At 50.0% G+C, this 23780-nt stretch overlaps 2 protein-coding genes across 5 annotated transcripts in view; one reads left to right on the top strand and one right to left on the bottom strand.

The window, feature by feature from the left end:
* Nucleotides 1-26: 26 nt before the first annotated feature.
* Nucleotides 27-18552, top strand: pbdc1 (polysaccharide biosynthesis domain containing 1). 2 transcript variants are annotated; one of them, XM_078239660.1, is made up of 6 exons: nucleotides 27-235; nucleotides 5048-5113; nucleotides 10918-10977; nucleotides 17212-17352; nucleotides 17477-17588; nucleotides 17816-18552. In XM_078239660.1, exons 1-6 carry the CDS (start codon nucleotides 215-217, stop codon nucleotides 17956-17958), a joined length of 543 nt encoding a protein of 180 aa, XP_078095786.1. In that variant the 5' UTR covers nucleotides 27-214; the 3' UTR covers nucleotides 17959-18552. The 2 variants fall into 2 exon arrangements, with proteins under 2 accessions (XP_078095786.1, XP_078095785.1); XM_078239659.1 differs by having other exon boundaries at nucleotides 196-277.
* Nucleotides 18553-21058: 2506 nt separating this feature from the next.
* The window catches only part of xpo7 (exportin 7), a 134651-nt gene continuing 131929 nt past the window's right edge, over nucleotides 21059-23780 (bottom strand). For 2 of the 3 annotated variants that reach the window (XM_078239647.1, XM_078239649.1), the window contains 2 exons: nucleotides 23195-23322; nucleotides 21059-21524 (listed from right to left, as the gene is read on the bottom strand). In XM_078239647.1, the coding sequence (XP_078095773.1) occupies nucleotides 21431-21524; nucleotides 23195-23322 (222 nt within the window). In that variant the 3' untranslated portion in view covers nucleotides 21059-21430. Of the gene's footprint in view, nucleotides 21525-23183; nucleotides 23323-23780 lie in introns of all 3 variants that reach the window. The other variant, XM_078239648.1, reaches the window with a different exon arrangement.

The following is a 23780-nucleotide window of genomic DNA, read 5'->3' as shown; positions in this document are numbered from 1 at the left end:
TTTCACCCCCAGCCCAGCTCCAGCCCGCCCCAAATTAAACCAAACCCCCCTCCCCCCCCCCCCCCCCCAGCAGCGAGAGCCCCAAAGCCCCCCCGGGGGGGGGGGGGGAGGTTATTGTGTGGGTTTAATTTGGGGTGAATGGGGGAGCGGCGCTGCCCCCCTGACCCCTGCCCTCTGACCCCTGACCTCCTGCCACAGCAGCAGCAGCAGCAGCATGGCCGGCCTGGGATCCCTGGTGAGAATCAAACCCCAGCCCGGGGCTCAGCTCCCACTCCGGGTGGCTGTGTGTCTGGGTCTGTGAGTGTGTGTCTGTGTGGGTGGGTGTCTGGATGGGTGTGTGTGGTGAGAGGGTGTCTGTGTGGGTGGGTGTGTGTCTGTGTGGGTGGGTGTGTGTCTGTGTGGGTGGGTGTGTGTATCTATCTGTGTGGGTGGGTGTCTGTGGGTGGATGGGTGTGTGTGGTGGGAGGGTGTCTGTGTGGGTGGGTGTGTGTCTGTATGGGTGGGTGTGTGTCTGTATGGGTGGGTGTGTGTCTGAGTGGGTGGGTGTGTGTCTGTGTGGGTGGGTGTGTGTCTGTGTGGGTGGGTGTGTGTCTGAGTGGGTGGGTGGGTGTCTGTGTGGGTGGGTGTGTGTCTGTGCATCTGTCTGTGGGTGGGTGTGGGTGTGTGTGTGGGTGGGCGTGTGGGTGTCTGTGTGGTGTGGCGTGGTGTGAGGGTGTGGGTGGGTGGGTGTGAGGGTGTGGGTGGGTGGGTGTGAGGGTGTGGGTGGGTGTGAAGCTTTCACTTCACACAATCCCCCCAGTGCAGAGAGAGACAGGCCACTCAGCCCATCCAATCTGCACCTCCTGCCTGATGTGGAGTTGCCGGTGTTGGACTGGGGTAAACACAGTAAAAAGTCTCACAACACCAGGTTAAAGTCCAACAGGTTTATTTGATAGCACGAGCTTTCGGAGCGCCGCTCCTTCATCGGGTGAGTGAAGAATTCTCTTCACTCACCTGAAGGAGGAACAACACTCTGAAAGCTCGTGCTATCAAATAAACTTGCCTCCTGCCTGACACAGCATCTGCCCCAGGCAGATTCTGTGCATTCACCCTAGCTATGACTGTAACACTACATTCTGCACTCTCTCCTTTCCTTCTCTATGAACGGTATGCTTTGTCTGTATAGCGCGCAAGAAACAATACTTTTCACTGTATGTTAATACATGTGACAACAATAAATCACCCTGCTAATTTGATTTGATTTATTATTGTCACATGTATTAGTATACAGTGAAAAGTATTGTTTCTTGTGCACTTTACAGACAGAGCATACTATTCATAGAGAAGGAAGATAGAATTAGAAGGTATGCTCGGCACAGCTTGCAAGATGTGGAGTTGCCAACATTGGACGGGGGTGGGTACAGTAAGTAGTCTCACAACACCAGGTTAAAGTCCAACAGATTTATTTGGTAGCACAAGCTTTCGGAGCGTTGCCCCTTCAACAGGTGAGTGCCACAGCTTGCAAGAAGTCGCCTCCAGCACCATCTTAGAAAATCATTTCATTGCTGAAGTTTAGAGAAGGTGAAGGGGTAGACAGCCAGCACAGCAGCAAATGCTAGGATGAGAGTTTCAGTAGAAGATAAGCTGTGGCAGGCAATGTAACAGAGATAGAAGCAGGGAAGTTGTTTCCACTGGCGGGTGAAACTAGAACTAGGGGGCATAGCCTCAAAATAAGGGGGAGCAGATTTAGGACTGAGTTGAGGAGGAACTTCTTCACACAAAGGGTTGAATCTGTGGAATTCCCTGCCCAGTGAAGCAGTTGAGGCTACCTCATTGAATGTTTTTAAAGCAACGATAGATTTTTAAACAGTAAAGGAATTAAGGGTTATGGTGAGTGGGCGGGTAAGTGGAGCTGAGTCCACAAAAAGATCAGCCATGATCTTATTGAATGGGGGAGCAGGCTCGAGGGGCCAGTTGGCCTACTCTTGCTCCTAGTTCCCATGTTCTCCTGGTGAGCTGGTGGTGTACTCCTAGATAAAGATGAGGAGTATTTGTTTTCTGAGGTTCGTGAGACTTTAGAATTTTTTTCCTCAAAAGATGGTTAAGGCAGTCTTTGAATATCTTTAAGGCAGAAGGCGATAGATTCTTGATAAGCAAGGGGGTGAAAGGTTACCAGGTTCTCCCCCCCCCCCCCCCCATACATTTTGGGACATTAAGGGGCAATTTAACATGGCCAATCAACCTAAACTGCACCTCTTTGCAGTGTGGGAGGAAACCCGCACAGAATACAGGGAGAACGTGCAGACTCTGCACAGTCACCTGAGGCCAGAATTGAACCCGGGTCCCTGGGTGACAGCCCCTGTTTGAGGGAATCCCGCAAGACAAGATGTTAAACTTGGAAGCCCTGTCAGGAGAACAGCTCCTGGAATTTTGTTTTTCAGAGAAGAGCAGCAGAGTTGGCCAATTTGTATAATCAATGACTGTCTCAAAAAACAGATCATTGTCGCTTTGCTGTTTGTGGGAGCTTGCTGTGTGTAAATTGACTGCCGCATTTCCTACAAGACAAGTGGCTTCAGTCCACTGATTGGAAAGCACATTGAGACCCCTGCTGGCCACAACAGACATCATGGAAATGTCAGACTTTGTTTTTCATAATCCAGGACCTTGGCTTTCAACTCCAAGCTGTTTCATTCAACCAAATTTCCTGATATGAAGCCTCAGAAATATCCTCATTCCCAACTGCTGCATCGACGATGTTGTTTACTTCCAAATATTGCCTGATTTAAAAATGCTCCGTTTTTGTACAATGTTTGCTTTCTGACTGTGGGTGTCACATCTGATTCCCCCAACTGAGCATCTGGGTGGGCCTCGTTCTCCGCCTGCTGTCACCCATGTCTTGATGAAGCTGAAAACCTTATCCGCTTTTGTAAAGTCAGACCAAACTAACCCAAGGGAGCATTGCGACAAAAATTAATCTCGGATCACATCAGAAAATATCAGGATAGGCGACCAAAAGCCTGGTCCAAGAGGCAGCTTTTATGGGGTGTTTGAAAGTGAGGCAGAGGCTGAGGGAGTGAATTCCAGAACTTGGGCTTCAGGCATCCTAAGTCAATGAACAAGGGGAAGAGGCCTGAATCTTGGGGGCTGGGGGGGGAGGGGGGGTTTAGAGAGTTCTAGAACTCTCCTCAGTTCTAGGATGTCACACAGGATTTCTTCAGCCAGAGAGTGGTGAATCTGTGGAACTCTTTGCCGCAGAAGGCTGTGGAGGCCAGGTCATTGAGTGTCTTTAAGACAGAGATAGATAGGTTCTTGATTAATAAGGGGGTCAGGGGTTATGGGGAAAAGGCAGGAGAATGGGGATGAGAAAAATATCAGCCATGATTGAATGGCGGAGCAGACTCGATGGGCCGAGTGGCCTAATTCTGCTCCTATGTCTTATCATAGATACACATATCATAGAATCCCTACAGTGCAGAAGGAGGCCATTCGGCCCATCAAGTCTGCACCAACAATAATCCCACCCCAGGCCCTATCCCCATAACCCCATACATTTACCCCGCTAATCCCTCTAACATACACAGCCCGGGACACTAAGGGGCAATTTATCATGGCCAATCCACCTAACCCACACATCTTTGGACTGTGGGAGGAAACCGGAGCACCCGGAGGAAACCCACGTAGACACGGGGAGAATGTGCAAACTCCACACAGACAGTGACCCAAACCGGGAATCAAACCCAAGTCCCTGGGCGCTGTGAGGCAGCAGCGCTAATCACTGCGCCACCATGCCACCCCAAATGTCTGAGTCCAGTTGGTATCTGATTTCGAGGATACTTTCAGGCAATGATATTGCCACAACTTTGCTGCTTTTTCTCAGTGCTGTCAAAGCTGGAATATTATTGCTGCTGAACAATTAATTGAAGAAACTCGAACAGCAGAACATATATACTCCCAGAACTGAGAGAGTTAATAGGAGTTTAAGACTTCATAGAACCCCTACAGTGCAGAAGGAGGCCATTCGGCCCATCGAGTCTGCACCGACCACAATCCCACCCAGGCCCTACCCCCACATATTTTACCCGCTAATCCCTCTAACGTACGCATCCCAGGACTCTAAGGGGCAATTTTTTTAACCTGGCCAATCAACCTAACCCGCACATCTTTGGACTGTGGGAGGAAACCGGAGCACCCGGAGAAAACCCACGCAGACACGAGGAGAATGTGCAAACTCCACACAGACAGTGACCCGAGCCGGGAATCGAACCCGGGACGCTGGAGCTGTGAAGCAGCAGTGCTAACCACTGTGCTACCGTGCCGCACTTCATTGACAGAGAGGCAATATTTCAGGTGTGATGTGAAACTCGGACCCGAAGCACCTGTTCAGCCGGGTTTAAAAATCCCCCAGCTCTATTCGAAGAACAGGAATCTCTTTCGGTGCCTGACCCTCAGCCAACGCCATAGGAAAGAAAAATATCAGGTTATTTATCTCATTTTTGTTTGGGGAACTGCAATTCCGACATCCCGAGCGATCGTACTTCAAAAACATTTCATTGGCCGTCACATTGTGACAGCCTGAAGTTTTGAAAGGCGCTATAGAAATGCAAGTTGACACGATTTGTTCAGTTTATATTGTAACAAACTCCCTTTGCGTTCAGGAGTGGATTAAATGTTTAGCATTATTTAATTGTTTATGAATCTTGCGATATTTACTGCCTCAGAACTCCTCAGGATATCAGAAGGGCGTATTTTACACAGAGGGGCCTGGAATGCGCTGCCGGGCAAGGTGGTGGAGGCGGACACACTGGGAACGTTTAAGACTTATCTAGCTCGCCACATGAATGGAGTGGGAATGGAGGGATACAAAAGAATGGTCTAGTTTGGACCAGGGAGCGGCGCGGGCTTGGAGGGCCGAAGGGCCTGTTCCTGTGCTGTATTGTTGTTTGTTCTTTTGTTCTCCTGCTACAAATGACGAAAAATGATTTTGTTGCTGTTATATTTGTGCTGGGTTGGGTTACAGTGGTTATACCGGCTAATCACTGGCTCTGTTTCCGTCTCCTCTCCTCCTCAGAGTGGCGCTGAGTTGATTTCAACAGCGCAGGCCATGTCCCTGCCCGCAGATGCTTATGGAAATGATGTGAGTATTTGATTCTGATGTCTTTGTTTTATGTTTAAGAGATATTGCAGTACAGTCCCATCCTGACACAGTCCCTGTTCCTCCTGGGGATTTGTTCTGTCTCCTGCGTTGTTTGTGGTGGAATTCCCTTCCTGTGTCTTTCTCTTCAGCTTCCTCCTCTCCTCTCTGCTCATCCTCTGCTGCCAGGCACACTACTTCAATCTTTGTTTCTATTTATTCAGTCCTGGGATGTGGGCATCGCTGGCAATGCCAGGATTTACTGCAAATCCCCAATTGCCCCTTGAGAAGGTGGTGGTGAGCTGCCTTCCCGAACCGCTGCAGTCCCTGTGCTGTAGGCACACCCACAGTGCAGTTAGGAAGGGAGTTCCAGGATTTTCACCCAGCGACAGTGAAGGAACTGTGATATATTTCCAAGTCAGCATGGCGTGTGACTTGGGGAACTTCCAAGTGATGGTCCCCATACATCTTGCCCCCTCGTAAAGTAGTGGTGGCTGAGGATTTGCAAAATTCTGTCCGAAGATGAGTTGCTGCTGTGCATCTTGTAGTTGGTACACGCTGCAATGATAGTGTGCCAGTGGTGGAGAGAGGGAGTGATTGTTTAGATACAGAGGGTGAGAGTTCAATCCTTGTCCTGGATGGAGTCAAGCTTCTCGAGTGCTGTGGAAGCTGCACTCAGCCAGGAGAGCTCATCTCCCGACTTGTGCCTTGTGGATGGTTGACTGGCTCTGTGGAGTCGAGAGGTGAGATACCGCAGTGGAGATCTTCTGCTGGGATCTGCTGCATTGATTCATCAAGGTATTGAGTTTCCCTGCTTACCGATCGAGGCTGTCGCTTCAACAGGCCAATATTTATCCTGCAACCAACTTCATTTAGTCAGCACGGATTTGTGAAGGGCAAGTCTTGCCTCAGAAATTTGATAGAATTTTTTGAGGAGGTAACTAAGTGTGTAGATGAAGGTAGTGCAGTTGATGTCATATACATGGATTTTAGTAAGGCGTTTGATAAAGTCCCCCACGGTTGGCTTATGAAGAAAGTAAGGATATGTGGGATAGAGGGAAGTTTGGCCGATTGGATAGGTAACTGGCTATCTAACAGAATAAGAAGTTTAACAACACCAGGTTAAAGTCCAACAGGTTTATTTGGTAGCAAAAGCCACACAAGCTTTCGAAGCTCTAAGCCCCTTCTTCAGGTGAGTGGGAATTCTGTTCACAAACAGAGTTTATAAAGACACAGACTCAATTTACATGAATAATGGTTGGAATGCGAATACTTACAACTAATCAAGTCTTTAAGAAACAAAACAATGGGAGTGGAGAGAGCATCAAGACAGGCTAAAAAGATGTGTATTGTCTCCAGACAAGACAGCCAGTGAAACTCTGCAGGTCCACGCAACTGTGGGCGTTACAAATAGTGTGACATGAACCCAATATCCCGGTTGAGGCCGTCCGCGTGTATGCGGAACTTGGCTATCAGTTTCTGCTCAGCGACTCTGCGCTGTCGTGTGTCGCGAAGGCCGCCTTGGAGAACGCTTACCCGAATATCAGAGGCCGAATGCCCGTGACCGCTGAAGTGCTCCCCAACAGGAAGAGAACAGTCTTGCCTGGTGATTGTCGAGCGGTGTTCATTCATCCGTTGTCGCAGCGTCTGCATAGTTTCCCCAATGTACCGTGCCTCGGGACATCCTTTCTTGCAGCGTATCAGGTAGACAACGTTGGCCGAGTTGCAAGAGTATGTACCGTGTACCTGGTGGATGGTGTTCTCACGTGAGATGATGGCATCCGTGTCGATGATCCGGCACGTCTTGCAGAGGTTGCTGTGGCAGGGTTGTGTGGTGTCTTGGTCACTGTTCTCCTGAAGGCTGGGTAGTTTGCTGCGGACAATGGTCTGTTTGAGGTTGTGCGGTTGTTTGAAGGCAAGAAGTGGGGGTGTGGGGATGGCCTTGGCGAGATGTTCGTCTTCATCAATGACATGTTGAAGGCTCCGGAGGAGATGCCGTAGCTTCTCCGCTCCGGGGAAGTACTGGACAACGAAGGGTACTCTGTCCACTGTGTCCTGTGTTTGTCTTCTGAGGAGGTCGGTGCGGTTTTTCGCTGTGGTGCGTTGGAACTGTTGATCGATGAGTCGAGCGCCATATCCTGTTCTTATGAGGGCATCTTTCAGCGTCTGGAGGTGTCTGTTGCGATCCTCCTCATCCGAGCAGATCCTGTGTATACGGAGGGCTTGTCCGTAGGGGATGGCTTCTTTAACGTGTTTAGGGTGGAAGCTGGAGAAGTGGAGCATCGTGAGGTTATCCGTGGGCTTGCGGTACAGTGAGGTGCTGAGGTGACCGTCCTTAATGGAGATGCGCGTGTCCAAGAATGCAACCGATTCCGGAGAGTAGTCCATGGTGAGCCTGATGGTGGGATGGAACTTGTTGATGTCATCATAGAGTTGTTTCAGTGATTGTTCACCATGAGTCCAAAGGAAGAAAATGTCATCGATGTATCTAGTGTATAGCATCGGTTGAAGGTCCCGTGCGGTGAAGAAGTCTTGTTCGAACCTGTGCATGAAGATGTTGGCATATTGAGGTGTGAATTTGCCGCTCGACAATCACCAGGCAAGACTGTTCTCTTCCTGTGGGGGAGCACTTCAGGGGTCACGGGCATTCGGCCTCTGATATTCGGGTAAGCGTTCTCCAAGGCGGCCTTCGCGACACACGACAGCGCAGAGTCACTGAGCAGAAACTGATAGCCAAGTTCCGCACACACGCGGACGGCCTCAACCGGGATATTGGGTTCATGTCACACTATTTGTAACGCCCACAGTTGCGTGGACCTGCAGAGTTTCACTGGCTGTCTTGTCTGGAGACAATACACATCTTTTTAGCCTGTCTTGATGCTCTCTCCACTCCCATTGTTTTGTTTCTTAAAGACTTGATTAGTTGTAAGTATTCGCATTCCAACCATTATTCATGTAAATTGAGTCTGTGTCTTTATAAACTCTGTTTGTGAACAGAATTCCCACTCACCTGAAGAAGGGGCTTAGAGCTTCGAAAGCTTGTGTGGCTTTTGCTACCAAATAAACCTGTTGGACTTTAACCTGGTGTTGTTAAACTTCTTACTGTGTTTACCCCAGTCCAACGCCGGCATCTCCACATCATATCTAACAGAAGACAGAGGGTGGTGGTGGATGGAAAATTTTTGGACTGGAAACCGGTTATCAGCGGAGTGCCACAGGGATCAGTGCTTGGTCCTCTGCTATTTGTAATTTTTATAAATGACTTGGAGGAGGGGGCTGAAGGGTGGATCAGTAAATTTGCTGATGACACCAAGATTGGTGGAGTCGTGGATGAGGTGGAGGGCTGTTGTAGGCTGCAAAGAGATATAGATAGGATGCAGAGCTGGGCTGAAAAATGGCAAATGGAGTTTAACCCTGACAAATGCGAGGTGATTCATTTTGGTAGGACAAATTTAAATGTGGATTACAGGGTCAAAGGTAGGGTTCTGAAGAATGTGGAGGAACAGAGAGATCTTGGGGTTCATATCCATAGATCTCTGAAGGTTGCCACTCAAGTGGATAGAGCCGTGAAGAAGGCCTATAGTGTGTTGGCGTTCATTAACAGGGGGTTGGAGTTTAGAACAGTACAGCACAGAACAGGCCCTTCGGCCCACGATGTTGTGCCGAGCTGGAGTTTAAGAGCCGTGGGGTTATGCTGCAACTGTACAGGACCTTGGTGAGACCACATTTGGAATATTGTGTGCACTTCTGGTCACCTCACTACAAGAAGGATGTGGAGACACTGGAAAGAGTGCAAAGGAGATTTACCAGGATGCTGCCTGGTTTGGAGGGTAGGTCTTATGAGGAAAGGTTGAGGGAACTTGGGCTTTTCTCTTTGGAGCGGAGGAGGTTGAGAGGAGACTTGATAGAGGTTTATAAGATGATGAGGGGGATAGATAGAGTGAACGTTCAAAGACTATTTCCTCGGGTGAATGGAGCGGTAACTAGGGTGCATAACTATAGGGTTCATGGTGGGAGATATAGGAAGGATGTCCGAGGTAGGTTTTTTACTCAGAGAGTGGTTGGGGTGTGGAATGGACTGCCTGCAGTGATAGTGGAGTCAGAAACTTTAGGAACATTTAAGAAGCTATTGGATAGGCACATGGAGTACTTCGGGATGATAGGGAGGAAATAGCTTGATCTGGGTTTCAGACAAAGCTCGGCACAACATCGTGGGCCGAAGGGCCTGTTCTGTGCTGTACTGTTCTATGTTCTATCATAAAGCAGATTTTCTGGTCAGCAGGAAGTGTGGAAACATTGACTAAATCTCAAAAGATTGTGTGTCTGTGAAATGCTTTGAGATGCCCTGAGGTTGTGAGAGGATCTATATAAATGTAAGTCTTGTTAAAGGTACCATCACATTTGCCGGGTTCAACTCGGACAGTTTACAGACACATAACAATACCAAATGGACAAAATGTCAAACTTCCTCACCCTAATTTATCTTAAGCAGACGGTCTTATGGAGCGTGAATGCCTAACCCACTAAAATTTCCTGTCTTCTCAAACTCCTGACACTGTTTTTGCCCTCTGACAGGTGTTGTGTTGTGTGATTTTTGTCGAACACAGATGGCAGGGTTTCCCAGAGCGATGGGCGAGTTTGGCTTTCTGTCACCCAGCGCCACAGCCCTTGATTTCCTTCCCAAAAATCTTTCTTTCATTTGAATAGGTGACGTGGAAAAAAAAATAGTCAAATGTATCCTCGAGAGTTCAACTAAAAGCATGGGCACAGCGGAAATAAAGAGAATGAAAGTAGCAGCCGGCAATGTCGAGAGAGAAATCAAGTTAACGTTTCAGGTCCACGACCTTTGATCTGAAAGGTGAACTGTTTCTGATACTGCCAAGCGCTCCAATATCGTCTGCTTTTATTTCAGCTTGCCGGCACCTGCAGTACTTTACCTTTGGACACAGAGGAAGGTTTCACGGAGTGTGAAAGGATGTAAACATCAGCAGATTCTTCACTCTGTCTGCTGTTTGAAACCTCGCTGCTCTTTGATCACTCAGTCAGGCTTTTGAACATCAGAACAGCAAGACAGACAGTCAGACAGCATTGCGGCAGGAGTGACAGGGTGGATAAAAGTGGACAGAAGGTTCTACCCAGGGCTATGGGAGCAGGACAGAGTGTTAAAAGTAAAGAGGGACAGCCACTCTCCAAAGTTTGATAGCATTGCGCCATTTATTAAAAAATATTTTTACAGGAAGCAAGATAGAGAATATATTGGTGTGTAGAATCAGAGAGCGGTTACAGCACTGGAGGACTGTCGAGTCCATACGCTGGCTCTAAAAGAGTTAGTCCCACTTCCCCTGCCTTTTCCTGCAAGTGTCTGAGTGCTTATCCCATTCCCTCTCAAACTGTCTCCACCACCCTCTCAGGCAGGGCATTCCAGATCCCTCTGCTCCCCTACCTGCCCAACAAGGACTCTTAATATCTAAAGAGTGCTTGGGCCTCCTCCTCCTCCCCATTAATGTGTACCACCATTCATATCTATCCAAAATTCATTTACCAATTAAACACATCCCACAAATTAATGTCATCTTGTATTTTGTCACAGTCTCCCCTTGGATAAACTGCAACCCCTGACTTAGAGTTGTTTAACCCCGCCTGTTGTTTAACCCCGCCTGTTGTTTAACCCCGCCTGTTGTTTAACTCCACCTGTTGTTTAACCCCGCCTGTTGTTTAACTCCGCCTGTTGTTTAACTCCGCCTGTTGTTTAACTCCGCCTGTTGTTTAACCCCGCCTGTTGTTTAACCCCGCCTGTTGTTTTACAGCCGAACCTGGAAATGATGTGGGCTATGAAAGCCTATCAACATGCTGAGATTTATTTCAATGTAAGTACAGTTCTTCCCAATATTATTATTCGCCAGATGGTTACTCCTCCTTCACTGTCAAGGCATTGAGGTGAAGATTCTATGCCCTTGTGACTTCCAGACGTGATTATTCCATTTCCCTGACCGACCACCCTCTACCTTCCTTCCTCTGTAAACTATAACACATCCAACATTTCTCTACCAATGCCTATTTATTCATTACTCCTATTTTTGCTGAACTATATAAGCCCACAGTCCCCCAACATCTCCAATTTAAAATCCTCATCTTTGTATTCAAATCCCTCCATGGCTTTGCATTGTCTTACTTCTGTAACCTTCTAGAACCTTCTTCCCTCTCCCACACAACAGTTTGTGGGTTCTTGTGAACCCATTCTCTGACTGGTGGCAGCTTCCAGCTGTCTCGCGCCCGTGTTCTGGAATTCAGCCTCTCTCCACCTCCTCATGAACGATCGATGACCTCTCTTTCACCTGTCCAAATGTCTCCCAAAGCGTCTCATCTTCAGGTGGTGTCTGATGAAACTGTTCTGGCCATTCTAGATCTTGGCACAGTAAGCAGTCTCACAACACCAGGTTAAAGTCCAACAGGTTTATTTGGTATCGTGAGCTTTCGGAGTACTGCTCCTTCATCAGGTGAGTTACCTGAGGGTGGTTGTAGAGAGTTGTTTTTTCAAACTGGAGGCCTGTGACCAGCGGTGTGCCTCAGGGATCAGTGCGGGGCCCACTGTTATTTGTCAATTATATTAATGATTTGGATGAGAATATAGGAGGCATGGTTAGTAAGTTTGCAGATGACACCAAGAATGGTGGCATAGTGGACAGTGAAGAAAGTTATCTCCAATTGCAGCGGGATCTTGATCAATTGGGCCAGTGGGCTGACGAATGGCAGATGGAGTTTAATTTAGACAAATGCGAGGTAATGCGTTTTGGTAGATTGAACCAGGGCAGGACTTATTCAGTTAATGGTAGGGCATTGGGAGAGTTACAGAACAAAGAGATCGAGGGGTACATGTTCATAGCTCCTTGAAAGTGGAGTCACAGGTGGACAGAGTGGTGAAGAAGGCATTCGGCATGCTTGGTTTCATTGGTCAGAACATTGAATACAGGAGTTGGGACGTCTTGTTGAAGTTGTACAAGACATTGGTAAGGTCACACTTAGAATACTGTGTGCAATTCTGGTCACCCTATTATAGAAAGGATATTATTAAACTAGAAAGAGTGCAGAAAAGATTTACTCGGATGCTACCGGGACTTGATGGATTGAGTTATAAGGAGAGGCTGAATAGACTGGGACTTTTTTCTCTGGAGCGTAGGAGGCTGAGGGGTGACCTTATAGAGGTCTATAAAATAATGAGGGGCATAGACAAGGTAGATAGTCAATATCTTTTCCCAAAGCTAAGGGAGTCTAAAACTAGAGGGCATAGGTTTAAGGGGAGAAATACAAAAGGGTCCAGAGGGTGGTGAGTGTCTGGAACAAGCTGCCAGAGGTAGTAGTAAAGGCGGGTACAATTTTATCTTTAAGAAGCATTTAGATAGTTACATGGGTACGATGGGTATAGAGGGACATGGGCCAAATGCGGGCAATTGGGATTAGCTTAGGGGTTTTAAAAAAAAAGGGCGGCATGGACAAGTTGGGTCGAAGGGCCTGTTTCCATGCTGTAAACCTCTATGACTCTATGACCTGATGAAGGAACAGTGCTCTGAAAGTTCGTGATACCAAATAAACCTGTTGGACTTTAATATGGTGTTGTGAGACTTCTTACTGTGCCCACCCCAGTCCAATGCCCGTATCGCCACATCATTCTAGATCTTGACACTCTTGCAATTCTGGCCTCTCATGCAGCTGTGACTTCAGCTGCCTGGACCCTAAAGCTCTGCAATTCCCTCCCTGAACCTCTCCGGGCTCCTCCTTTTTGTGGATACTCGTAAAAGCCTCTGTCCCAATTTATGCTTCCAATTTTATCTGATTATAATCCTATGTAGTGCCTTGGGATGTTTTACTGTGTTGAAGGTATTTTATGCACATGTATGGAATTATAGAATCCTCCAGTGCAGGAGGATCCTCCATTCGGCCCATCGGGTCTGCACCAACCACAATCCCACCCAGGTCCTATCCCAATAACCCCATGCATTTACCCTAGCTCGTCCCCCTGACACTAAGGGGCAATTCAGCATGGCCGATCCACCTAACCCGCACATCTTTGGAGTGTGGGAGAAAACCGGAGCACCCGGAGGAAACCCATTATTATTACACAGCGGCAGGTTATCACGTACAGGTCTGTACACACAATTTAAATCAGGATTCTATTGAGGCCACCATCTGCATTTCCATCGTTGGTTCAGTTGTCGCAAATCAGGCCATTACCTGATGTCACGTACCTGGGTTCTTCATGAACTCGCATCCACTTTTTATTTTCTCCCTGGGGAATTGGGGGTTGGTAGAAATCTAGGCCGCTGCATCCCTGAGGCAAGGTTGAGGTGAAACGGAGACGGGTGGATGACAGGCTAGAAGGCCCAGCTTAACCCACTGGGACATTGGCCCAGTTCTGTGGATGGACTGTTAGGCACCTGAGCCCACACATCACTCAATCCCTCTGCCCCTTCCATAATCCCCGATATCTCCTATGTTTCCTCTATACCACATCATGTATCCACTATTGACCAAACTCATGAACCCAGTAACACTTGGAAATCTATGAAAAGATCCAAAGATGTGCAGGCTAGGTTGATTAGCTATGCTAAATTGCCCTTAGTGTTAGGGGGCCTCGCAGGGTAAATACGTGGGGATAGGGCCTGGGTGAGATTGTTGTCGGTGTAGGCACGATGGGCCGAATGGCCTCCTCCTGCACTGAGGGGATTCAATGATTCTATAAAAGGGTCATGAAATCTGAAAAAAAACCCAGTTAACTTTGAATGGATATGTCAAACACAAATCCATTCAAATCCCCTTGAAACAAAAGAACCCCATTCTTAAAATAAACAGCTACTCAAAAAACCTCCTAAAAACACTTCAATCCTATTAGCTGCTCATAAAAGTGTCAGTACAACTCAGCTCACAGTCCGCCCTACAGCTGTGTAATCAAACCTAACTGAGCAGTGGGGCTTGGAGCTCAGCCAAGCATTCAAGTGGGATTCTGTTGCACAATTGAATAAATAAACCCTACAGAGCTCAATACTTTGGTGTCTTTAAAGTTGTCTGACTGGACAGCCAAGATTCTATTCAGTTGTTTCAAAGACTCATCAAATGTCTGGACTTTAAATCAATGTAAAAAAAATCAAAGCACAGTGCGCAGATGATAGATTAAAATTGGATTCTTAACATTGTTTAATCCAGAAGAGCACTTTTATCCACTGGATAAAATACTCAAATGCATGTGAATACTGCTCACTTAATTCTCAAATACAGAGCCCGATGCTCAATAATTGCATTTAAAATATTTAAATGATCACATTCCATTACATTTGACATTTGAAGATGGCAGGAGCTTTTAAACTGACCTGTCAGAAGGATCCACGCTCCACGTTGGGTTTCCCCAAGGTTCATGGTCTGGCTGACCCGATGTGTTTCACAGGCTTCAGAAACTTACCGCTTCACTGGAAATATCAGTCTTGCTGGGAAATTCATCTAAAAGTCAAACCCAGTGTCACACAGCGAACCCAGAGCCTCGGGACGCCACTCGCCACGGTGCTGCCAATCAAAATACCGGCCAGCCAGAATTTGTTTGGAAATTTGAATTTCCCACCCCCATTTTCAGCCACCTGGCATGGGTTATAGAGTCACAGAAGTTTACAGCATGGAAACAGGCCCTTCGGCCCAACTTGTCCATGCCACCCTTTTTTTAAAACCCTTAAGCTAGTCCCAATTGCCCGCATTCGGTCCATATCCCTCTATACCCATCTTACCCATGTAACTGTCTAAATGCTTTTTAAAAGACAAAATTGTACCCGCCTCTACTACTACCTCTGGCAGCTCATTCCAGACACTCACCACCCTCTGTGTGAAAAAATTGCCCCTCTGGACACTTTTGTATCTCTCACCTTAAACCTATGCCCTCTAGTTTTAGTCTCCCCTACCTTTGGGAAAAGATATTGACTATCTAGCTGATCTGTGCCCCTCATTATTTTATGGACCTCTATAAGATCACCCCTCAGCCTTCTACGCTCCAGAGAAAAAAGTCCCAGTCTATCCAGCCTCTCCTTATAACTCAAACCATCAAGTCCCGGTAGCATCCCAGTAAATCTCTTCTGCACCCTTTCTAGTTTGCTCAGTGTTAGGAAAACTTGATCCAACCCAGTGTTTTGGAAAAGGTTGTTATTTACAGGAGTGCTGTTGGGGAGTCATGCTGAATGTATGGATAATTATGGAATGTCATTGGCATTCCAGATAGGATAGGATACAGATAGGAAATATACAGTAAATGGCAGAATCCTTAAGAGTATTGATAGGCAGAGGGATCTGGGTGTACAGGTACACAGGTCACTGAAAGTGGCAATGCAGGTGGAGAAGGTAGTCAAGAAGGCATACGGCATGCTTGCCTTCATCGGCCGGGGTATTGAGTTTAAAAATTGGCAAGTCATGTTGCAGTTTTATAGAACCTTAGTTAGGCCGCACTTTGAATATAGTGTTCAATTCTGGTCGCCACACTACCAGAAGGATGTGGCGATCCCAGTGAATGCGTCATTATTAACATTGGGAATCCTCTGGCACCTATGTCAGAAGTGTTCCTAGGAATGTTCAACTATTTGTGAAGTTCCTTTGGGATGTCAGCATTGGGTCCAGGGAATTTGTTCAGTCGGAATTCTGGGAATGTGAATATGAGTAAGGTGGCGCCTGACGATGGGTTCGTAAATAAGGCGCTGGAGAGGAACATGCCCATTTATTTTGGGGGGTGCTGGTGAGAGTTCCAAGATCATCAACATTCGCAAGGGATCACCAGGAATGTTTTCCAGGGAGCCATCTGGGACTGTGTCAGTACTGGCAGGGTGTTCCCTGGGATTTTGTGACTATTCACAGCTTTCTTCTGTCAATTGGGAACATACCATAATTGGCAGTGGATCCTCAGGGACGTGTGAGGATTTCCCTGGCAATATGTCAGTATTTGCTGCAGATATTTGGGCATCTCGGTGATTGCAGGGAATCCCAGGATTTGTCAGTATTTTATAGGGAGTCTACAGGAATCTTTCCGTGGTTACGAAGGTTCCCTGCAAGGATGATCCCACACGTGTTTCAGTACTTCGAGGATCCGAGATTATGTAACAATTACAGGCGGTTCCTGGGATTGTGTCACTTTTTCAGGAATTGCCAGTGGGGATTGTTGATATATTTGTGAGGTAATGCATTTTGGAAGGTCTAATACAGATAGGAAATATACAGTAAATGGCAGAACCCTTAAAGTGTATTGATAAGCAGAGGGATCTGGGTGTACAGGTACACAGGTCACTGAAAGTGGCAATGCAGGTGGCGAAGGTAGTCAAGAAGGCATACGGCATGCTTGCCTTCATCGGCCGGGGCATTGAGTTTAAAAATTGGCAAGTCATGTTGCAGCTTTATAGAACCTTAGTTAGGCCGCACTTGGAATATAGTGTTCAATTCTGGTTGCCACATTACCAGAAGGATGTGGAGGCTTTGGACAGGGTACAGAAAAGATTTACCAGGATGTTGCCTGGTACGGAGGGCATTAGCTATGAGGCGAGGTTGGAGAAACTTGGTTTGTTCTCACTGGAACGACGGAGGTTGAGGGGAGACCTGATAGAAGTCTACAAGATTATGAGGGCATGGACAGAGTGGATAGTCAGAAGCTTTTTCCCAGGGTGGAAGAGTCAATTACTAGGGGGTAAAGGTTTAAGGTGCGAGGGGCAAGGTTTAAAGGAGATGTATGAGGCAGATTCTTCACACAGAGAGTAGTGGATGCCTGGAACTCGTTGCCGGGGAAGGTAGTGGAAGCGGATACGATAGTGACTTTTAAGGGGCGTCTGGACAAATACATGAATAGGATGGGAATAGAGGGATATGGTCCCCGGAAGGGTCGGGGGTTTTAGTTCAGTCAGGCAGCATGGTCGGTGCAGGCTTGGAGGGCCGAAGGGCCTGTTCCTGTGCTGTAATTTTCTTTGTTCTTTGATATTCAGATATGCCAGACAATGCCTGAAGTCTACGATTTATTGCTTTATTTCACATCATTTTGCTTCCAATACAAAATTCAGTCAGTGTGACTTATGGTACATCTACTCTTTTCAAAGCTCATTTGTTCAGTTGACCCCAGATTTCTTAAACTGACCAAAGAAGATGATCAGATCTACCAGGAGTTCAGGAAACAGTTCAGGGACATGAAGGTTGACGTACTCGATCAGGAGGAGTTAAAGTCAGAGGCGGCAAAACTTGTGAGTTCTTTGAGTTTACGTGTCTGTCCTCGTCTGATGGTGTTGCCCCTTCCTGGGATGGTACCGAACGTCCGTTCACTCGATCAGAAACAAAAACCAGTGTCTGCCTTCTCTCCTGTTCCAGCGATGGCGACCATTCTGCCTCCAGTTCCAAGCCCTGGTTGAAGATTTCAACTATGGGACGCTTCTGCGGCTGGACTGCTCGAAAGATTACGTGGAGGAAAACACAATATTCGGTAGGGAGGGGAAGAGAATTGGGGTGGAGGGAGAGGTGGGGGCAAAAGAGAATGCAGGAGGAGGCGGAATGAAAAGCGAAGGAGGGCAAGAGTGTCGAACTCTCCTTGGGGCAAGAGAAACTTTAGGATTTTCAAAAGGGTGCATGGGGATGGTTTGTTCTGCAGGGGTAAAGGTTCTTTTCACCGATGGATGTGGTCCTCTGATTCTATCTGTTTTCCCCACCCAGCCACCAGAATCCAATTCTTTGCTGTAGAAATCGCCCGGAATCGAGAGGGCCATAACACACCACTGTATGAAAGATCAACAAGAGTGAAGACAGCTTCCACTAACCATGAGGAAGCACGGGGAGAGAATGCTGCACACACATAGCCGATTGGGAGGATGGACCGGAGTGGCTACCGGCCAGGATCTGGGACTGCTCCTGTTCACAGAATTTAACCTAAAGCTCAGTACGTGAAAGCTTCAGTCAAACCAGACACAAGTGCTGTAATTCCAGTTGGGCAGGCAACTGGAACAATATTGAAAACAAGTCTTCTTTATCCCAGAGCTGTTAAAAGTTGCATTGTTTACACAAACTAAGAGGCCATGAAGCAGGTATTGGAATGCGTACCTCCATTTTTAAATACCACAGACATCGGAGGATATCCTGAACAGGCTATTAACACACGTCTGAAGATGCAACTATTGGTGTGTGTGAAGTCCAAAGTGGTTATTGTAATTGCATTACTAACTGCAGAAAAACCCGGGGGTGTGGGGGGAGGATAGTGAGGGCACGCAGATTGCTAAGCAGGAGAGCAGAAAGCAAAGAGGAGGAGAGGGCAGAGGAAGTGGTGTCAAAGGAGGGAAAAGAAGGACATTTTTGCCTTGGAAGTATTTATCCATTTGACTTTTGGAAGTTACGAGTGAACCTGTTTCCTTCAGGGAATGCATTCCAAATCAGAAATAAAGAAAAATCAGAATTGCTCTGTGGATATTTGTCAGTCTCTTCCAATCCACTTGATCTGAACCCCTCATCATTTTAAACACCGAATGGAGAGGGTGGAGGGGAATGGGGGGGGCGGGTGGAGGGGAATGGGGGGGGCGGGTGGAGGGGAATGGGGGGGGCGGGTGGAGGGGAATGGGGGGGGCGGGTGGAGGGGAATGGGGGGGGCGGGTGGAGGGGAATGGGGGGGGCGGGTGGAGGGGAATGGGGGGGGCGGGTGGAGGGGAATGGGGGGGGCGGGTGGAGGGGAATGGGGGGGGCGGGGGGAGGGGAATGGGGGGGGCGGGGGGAGGGGAATGGGGGGGGCGGGGGGAGGGGAATGGGGGGCCGGGGGGAGGGGAATGGGGGGGCCGGGGGGAGGGGAATGGGGGGGGCGGGGGGAGGGGAATGGGGGGGGCGGGGGGAGGGGAATGGGGGGGGCGGGGGGAGGGGAATGGGGGGGGCGGGGAGGGGAATGGGGGGGCGGGGGGGGGAAGAATGGGGGGCGGGGGGGGGAATGGGGGGGAAGAATGGGGGGCGGGGGGGGGAATGGGGGGGAAGAATGGGGGGTGGGGGGGAAGAATGGGGGGCGGGGGGGGAATGGGGGGGAAGAATGGGGGGCGGGGGGGGAATGGGGGGGCGGGGGGGGGAATGGGGGGGCGGGGGGGGAATGGGGGGGCGGGGGGGGGAATGGGGGGGGCGGGGGGGGGAATGGGGGGGGCGGGGGGGGAATGGGGGGGGCGGGGGGGGGAATGGGGGGGGCGGGGGGGGAATGGGGGGGCGGGGGGGGGAATGGGGGGGGCGGGGGGGGGGAATGGGGGGGGCAGGGGGGGGAATGGGGGGGCGGGGGGGGGGGAATGGGGGGGCGGGGGGGGGGGAATGGGGGGGCGGGGGGGGGAATGGGGGGGCGGGGGGGGGAATGGGGGGGCGGGGGCGGGGGGGGGGAATGGGGGGGGCGGGGAATGGGGGGGTGGGGGGGAATGGGGGGGCGGGGGGGGAATGGGGGGGCGGGGGGGGGAATGGGGGGGCGGGGGGGGAATGGGGGGGCGGGGGGGGAAGGGGGGCGGGGGGGGGGAAGGGGGGCGGGGGGGGGAAGGGGGGCGGGGGGGGAAGGAATGGGGGGCGGGGGGGAAGGAATGGGGGGCGGGGGGGAATGGGGGGGGGATGGGGGGCGGGGGGGGGAATGGAGGGGGCGGGGGGGGGAATGGGGGGCGGGGGGGGGAATGGGGGGCGGAATGGGGGGCGGAATGGGGGGCGGGGGGGAATGGGGGGCGGGGGGGAATGGGGGGCGGGGGGGGAATGGGGGGCGGGGGGGGAATGGGGGGCGGGGGGGAATGGGGGGCGGGGGGGGGAATGGGGGGCGGGGGGGGGAATGGGGGGCGGGGGGGGGAATGGGGGGCGGGGGGGAATGGGGGGCGGGGGGGAATGGGGGCAGGGGGGGGAATGGGGGCAGGGGGGGGAATGGGGGGGAGTGGGGGGGCTGGGGGGGGATTGGGGGGCTGGGGGGGGAATGGGGGGCTGGGGGGGGAATGGGGGGCGGGGGGGGGAATGGGGGGCGGGGGGGGAATGGGGGGCGGGGGGGGAATGGGGGGCGGGGGGGGGAATGGGGGGCGGGGGGGGGAATGGGGGGCGGGGGGGGGAATGGGGGGCGGGGGGGGGGAATGGGGGGCGGGGGGGGGGAATGGGGGGCGGGGGGGGGAATGGGGGGCGGGGGGGGGAATGGGGGCAGGGGGGGAATGGGGGCAGGGGGGGAATGGGGGCAGGGGGGGAATGGGGGCAGGGGGGGAATGGGGGGGGAGTGGGGGGGAATGGGGGGTGGGGGAATGGGGGGTGGGGGGAAAAGGGGCGGAGAAGAGGGGCGGGGCGGGGGGAAGAGGGGCGGGGCGGGGGGGAAGAGGGGCGGGGCGGGGGGGAAGAGGGGCGGGGCGGGGGGGAAGAGGGGCGGGGCGGGGGGGAAGAGGGGCGGGCGGGGGAAGAACCGGGGGAGAGCTTGCTCTCGGCACACTTGAACCAACGGGAGACTCCTTTCAGTACAAACCATGAAGAGTTTATTCGCAGTCACAATGCTTACACTGGATGCAGCAAACATTCTTACATACCAACCTACCTGATCACACAGTGATTTGGAAATGTGTTTAGTCAGAACATTGAGTGGAAAGGAACAATAAAAATATATAATCCATTGTTTTCTGTTCCTTGGTGAATATAAATGAGCTGTGCTCAACACATAATTAGCAGCAACAGTTCCTGTTACCTCTTCTACACAAATTCCCTAATCACTACTCGAACAATTGGTGAAAAAATATGATGGACAATTGGTACCTGGAGCTAATTCCGCGTTAGTTGGTAAGTTTCTGTCATTGTTCGTATAGTTTATAAGTCCTGCTTTGAGATTATCGGGAGCTCTGTACCTAACTGAACTCCCACACGCATTCCACCTCAACTACCTTACATCATCCAAGTCTCTCAACATCACACTCCCAACTCTAAAAATTTCAATCACAACTCTTTCGTTTCTCTCTCTTTTAATTCATTTCATATAAACATTGTTCAAAATGTCTTAAGAAAAAAAAAATGTACAAGTTTATACAAGGCAGATGAGGGGGCAAGAGCACCAAGGCCCTCGCTGCCAAGATTTTGTTTTCCAAGGGAGGGACAGTGACCAGTCCTGCAGTCCGATGCCATGGGGAATTGAGGAGGGGGGGGTGGGGTGGGGTGGGGGGCACTGCTCTTGTACCTGCGACCCCTGGGAGCTGTCCGACTGAACTCTGCCTCTTCCCTCCACCCCCACTACCCACCCTTCCGTGTAACATCACAGATGCACGTCCCTCCCTCCTTGACCCCCTTCCAACCACGTGGGAGGTGAGATCCAGGCAGATGTCAGCTCATCATGTCACTGCTGTTGACACCATACGTCGAGTTCTTCATCGAGTCGTTCACTTCTCTACGGAACACCGAGAGATTCTGCGTAAATCTGGCAATTGAGAAAAACAGCAGGTTAACATACTTCTTTGATTAAACGTTTATTTATTAGTCACAAGAAAGGTTTACATTCACACCGCAATGAAGTTACTGTGAAATTCCCCTAGTCGCCACACTCCAGCGCCTTTTTGGGTCAATGCACCTAATCAGCACGTCTTTCAGACTGTGGGAGGAAACCGGAGGAAACCCACGCAGACACGGGGAGAATGTGCAAACTCCACACATACAGTGACCCAAGCTGGGAATCGAACCCGGGTCCCTGGCGCTGTGAGGCAGCAGTACTAACTACTGTGCCACCGTGCCGCCCCATACCCCATATCGCCCTCTCAACACCTGACACAGGTAAGAACTCTGTCCAAGCACATACCACAGTTCATCGCCCCCAGCTCCTGACATTTGTCAGTTTCTGAGCAGATCACAAGACTATGATTTTTGGGATTTTGGCATTGTAAGTGAATCTGGCTGATCTCATGCTCCCTTTGAGAAGTTGGCAGGTCGCAGGAGCAGAGGAAGAGGTCATTCGATCGATCATGGAAATGTGTTGGTTCTCTGAAAAAGCCATCTAATTAATCCCAGTTTCCTGTTTTTTTCCTGGAGTCATAACAGTTTTTAGTAGAGATTAAATCTCCCCTTCAAATTTATTATGGAATCTGCTTCTGCCACCAGTTCAGACAGTCCATGCCAGGTCCGTCAACCGTCGCACTCTGTGAAGTGACGGTGTTATTAAACTGTTAGACTGTAGGTTCTAGGATTTTGACACTGGGGCAAAGGAGGAGTTGCAATATTGGGTCTTCTAACGGACCTGCTGCTCTTGCCTTTCCAGCTGGCACAGGTCAGAAGTTTGGAAGAGGTTATGGAAAGAGTGTCAGCAGGTTGTTGTAGTGCCCCTTGCAGACACACACACTGCTGCCATTGCGAGCCGGTGATGGAGGCAGTGAATGTTGAAATGGTGGAAGCCTGATGCTGGAGCTTTACTGATCAAGGTGCTGGAGAGGATTTGGGGAGTATGTCTGTAAGCCACTCACCACAAATACCTAGTCTCTGTCCCTGTCTGCTGCAATGAAGGAGGACATTGGCTCGATCTGCCTGTTACATTCCTTCTGATTTACTGACCACTGACTAATTTCTCTGGACAAAATGGAACTCCAGTTTCCCAAAGTCTCTTCATAATTGCGGCCTCAGGCGACTGTGCAGAGTTTGCTCGTTCTCCCCATGTCTGCATGGGTTTCCTCCGGGTACTCCCACAGTCCAAAGATGTGTGGGTTAGGTGGACTGGCCATAATAAATTTCCCCTTAGTGTCAGGGGGACTAGCTAGAGTAAATATGTGGGGTTACGGGGATAGGGCCTGGGTGGGATTGTGGTCGGTGCAGACTCGATGGGCCGAATGGCCTCCTTCTGCACTGGAGGGATTCTATGATCCCACGTACCATCTCGAGAACCTCCCTAAGCCTCTGACATCCTGTCAAATACAATGTCTGATAAACAAGAAAGGATTCAAGCAAATTGATGGAGCTGGAGACAGAAAACGTGTTACCTTCTCGACATTGGACACTTGCTTGGCATGCCAAGCACATTTGCAATCTTTGTAATTACAAGCGACACCCTCCCTTGTTTCAGTTCACACCCCACAGCACACACCGTCCTGATTACCAAGTGCTGACCTGTCTCTGTTCTTGGTCAGTAAGTTGCGCTCAATGCCTTCCATCAGGTTCTCGAAGCAGAGATGCATGGCTTGCTGTTTCTCTGGAGGCTGGCTGTTCACGATGCTGTTCCTCAAGTCAGCAAAATACTGTTGGGAGGTGGGTGAGGAACAAACAAACAAGTCAGGAGAAAGATGAGTATCATTGACCCCCACTTACAGACAAGAGGCAATCCTTTGATGGGATTTGCTGGCTACCATCTCCCAGCTTTTGCAGACTGCACCCTGCGCTCTGAGTCACTAGATTGTGAGTTCAAGACCCGCTCCAGGACTTCAGTATGTAACCTAGCCTCACTCCCAGTGCAACGCTGAGCAGTGTGACTTCAAGCTGAGATTCCATACCAAGGAACCACGTGCCATAATCTGGCCACTCGACGTGGCAGACTGTAAGACTGATGGACACAGTCCTGCTTATAAACAAATCAACATTTAGCAGGGGCCAGAGAGGGTGCTTTGGATAGCACTGAAGGAAACTGGTGACGGAGGGTTTGGCAGAGTCTAGTAAACTGGTGTTAAAGGACAAAATCCGCATGTGTGGCAGAACGAAT

This window comes from Mustelus asterias, chromosome 22 (assembly GCF_964213995.1).
Source record: "Mustelus asterias chromosome 22, sMusAst1.hap1.1, whole genome shotgun sequence".
Taxonomy (NCBI): domain Eukaryota; kingdom Metazoa; phylum Chordata; class Chondrichthyes; order Carcharhiniformes; family Triakidae; genus Mustelus; species Mustelus asterias.
This window is presented reverse-complemented; position numbering and strand designations above follow the sequence as displayed.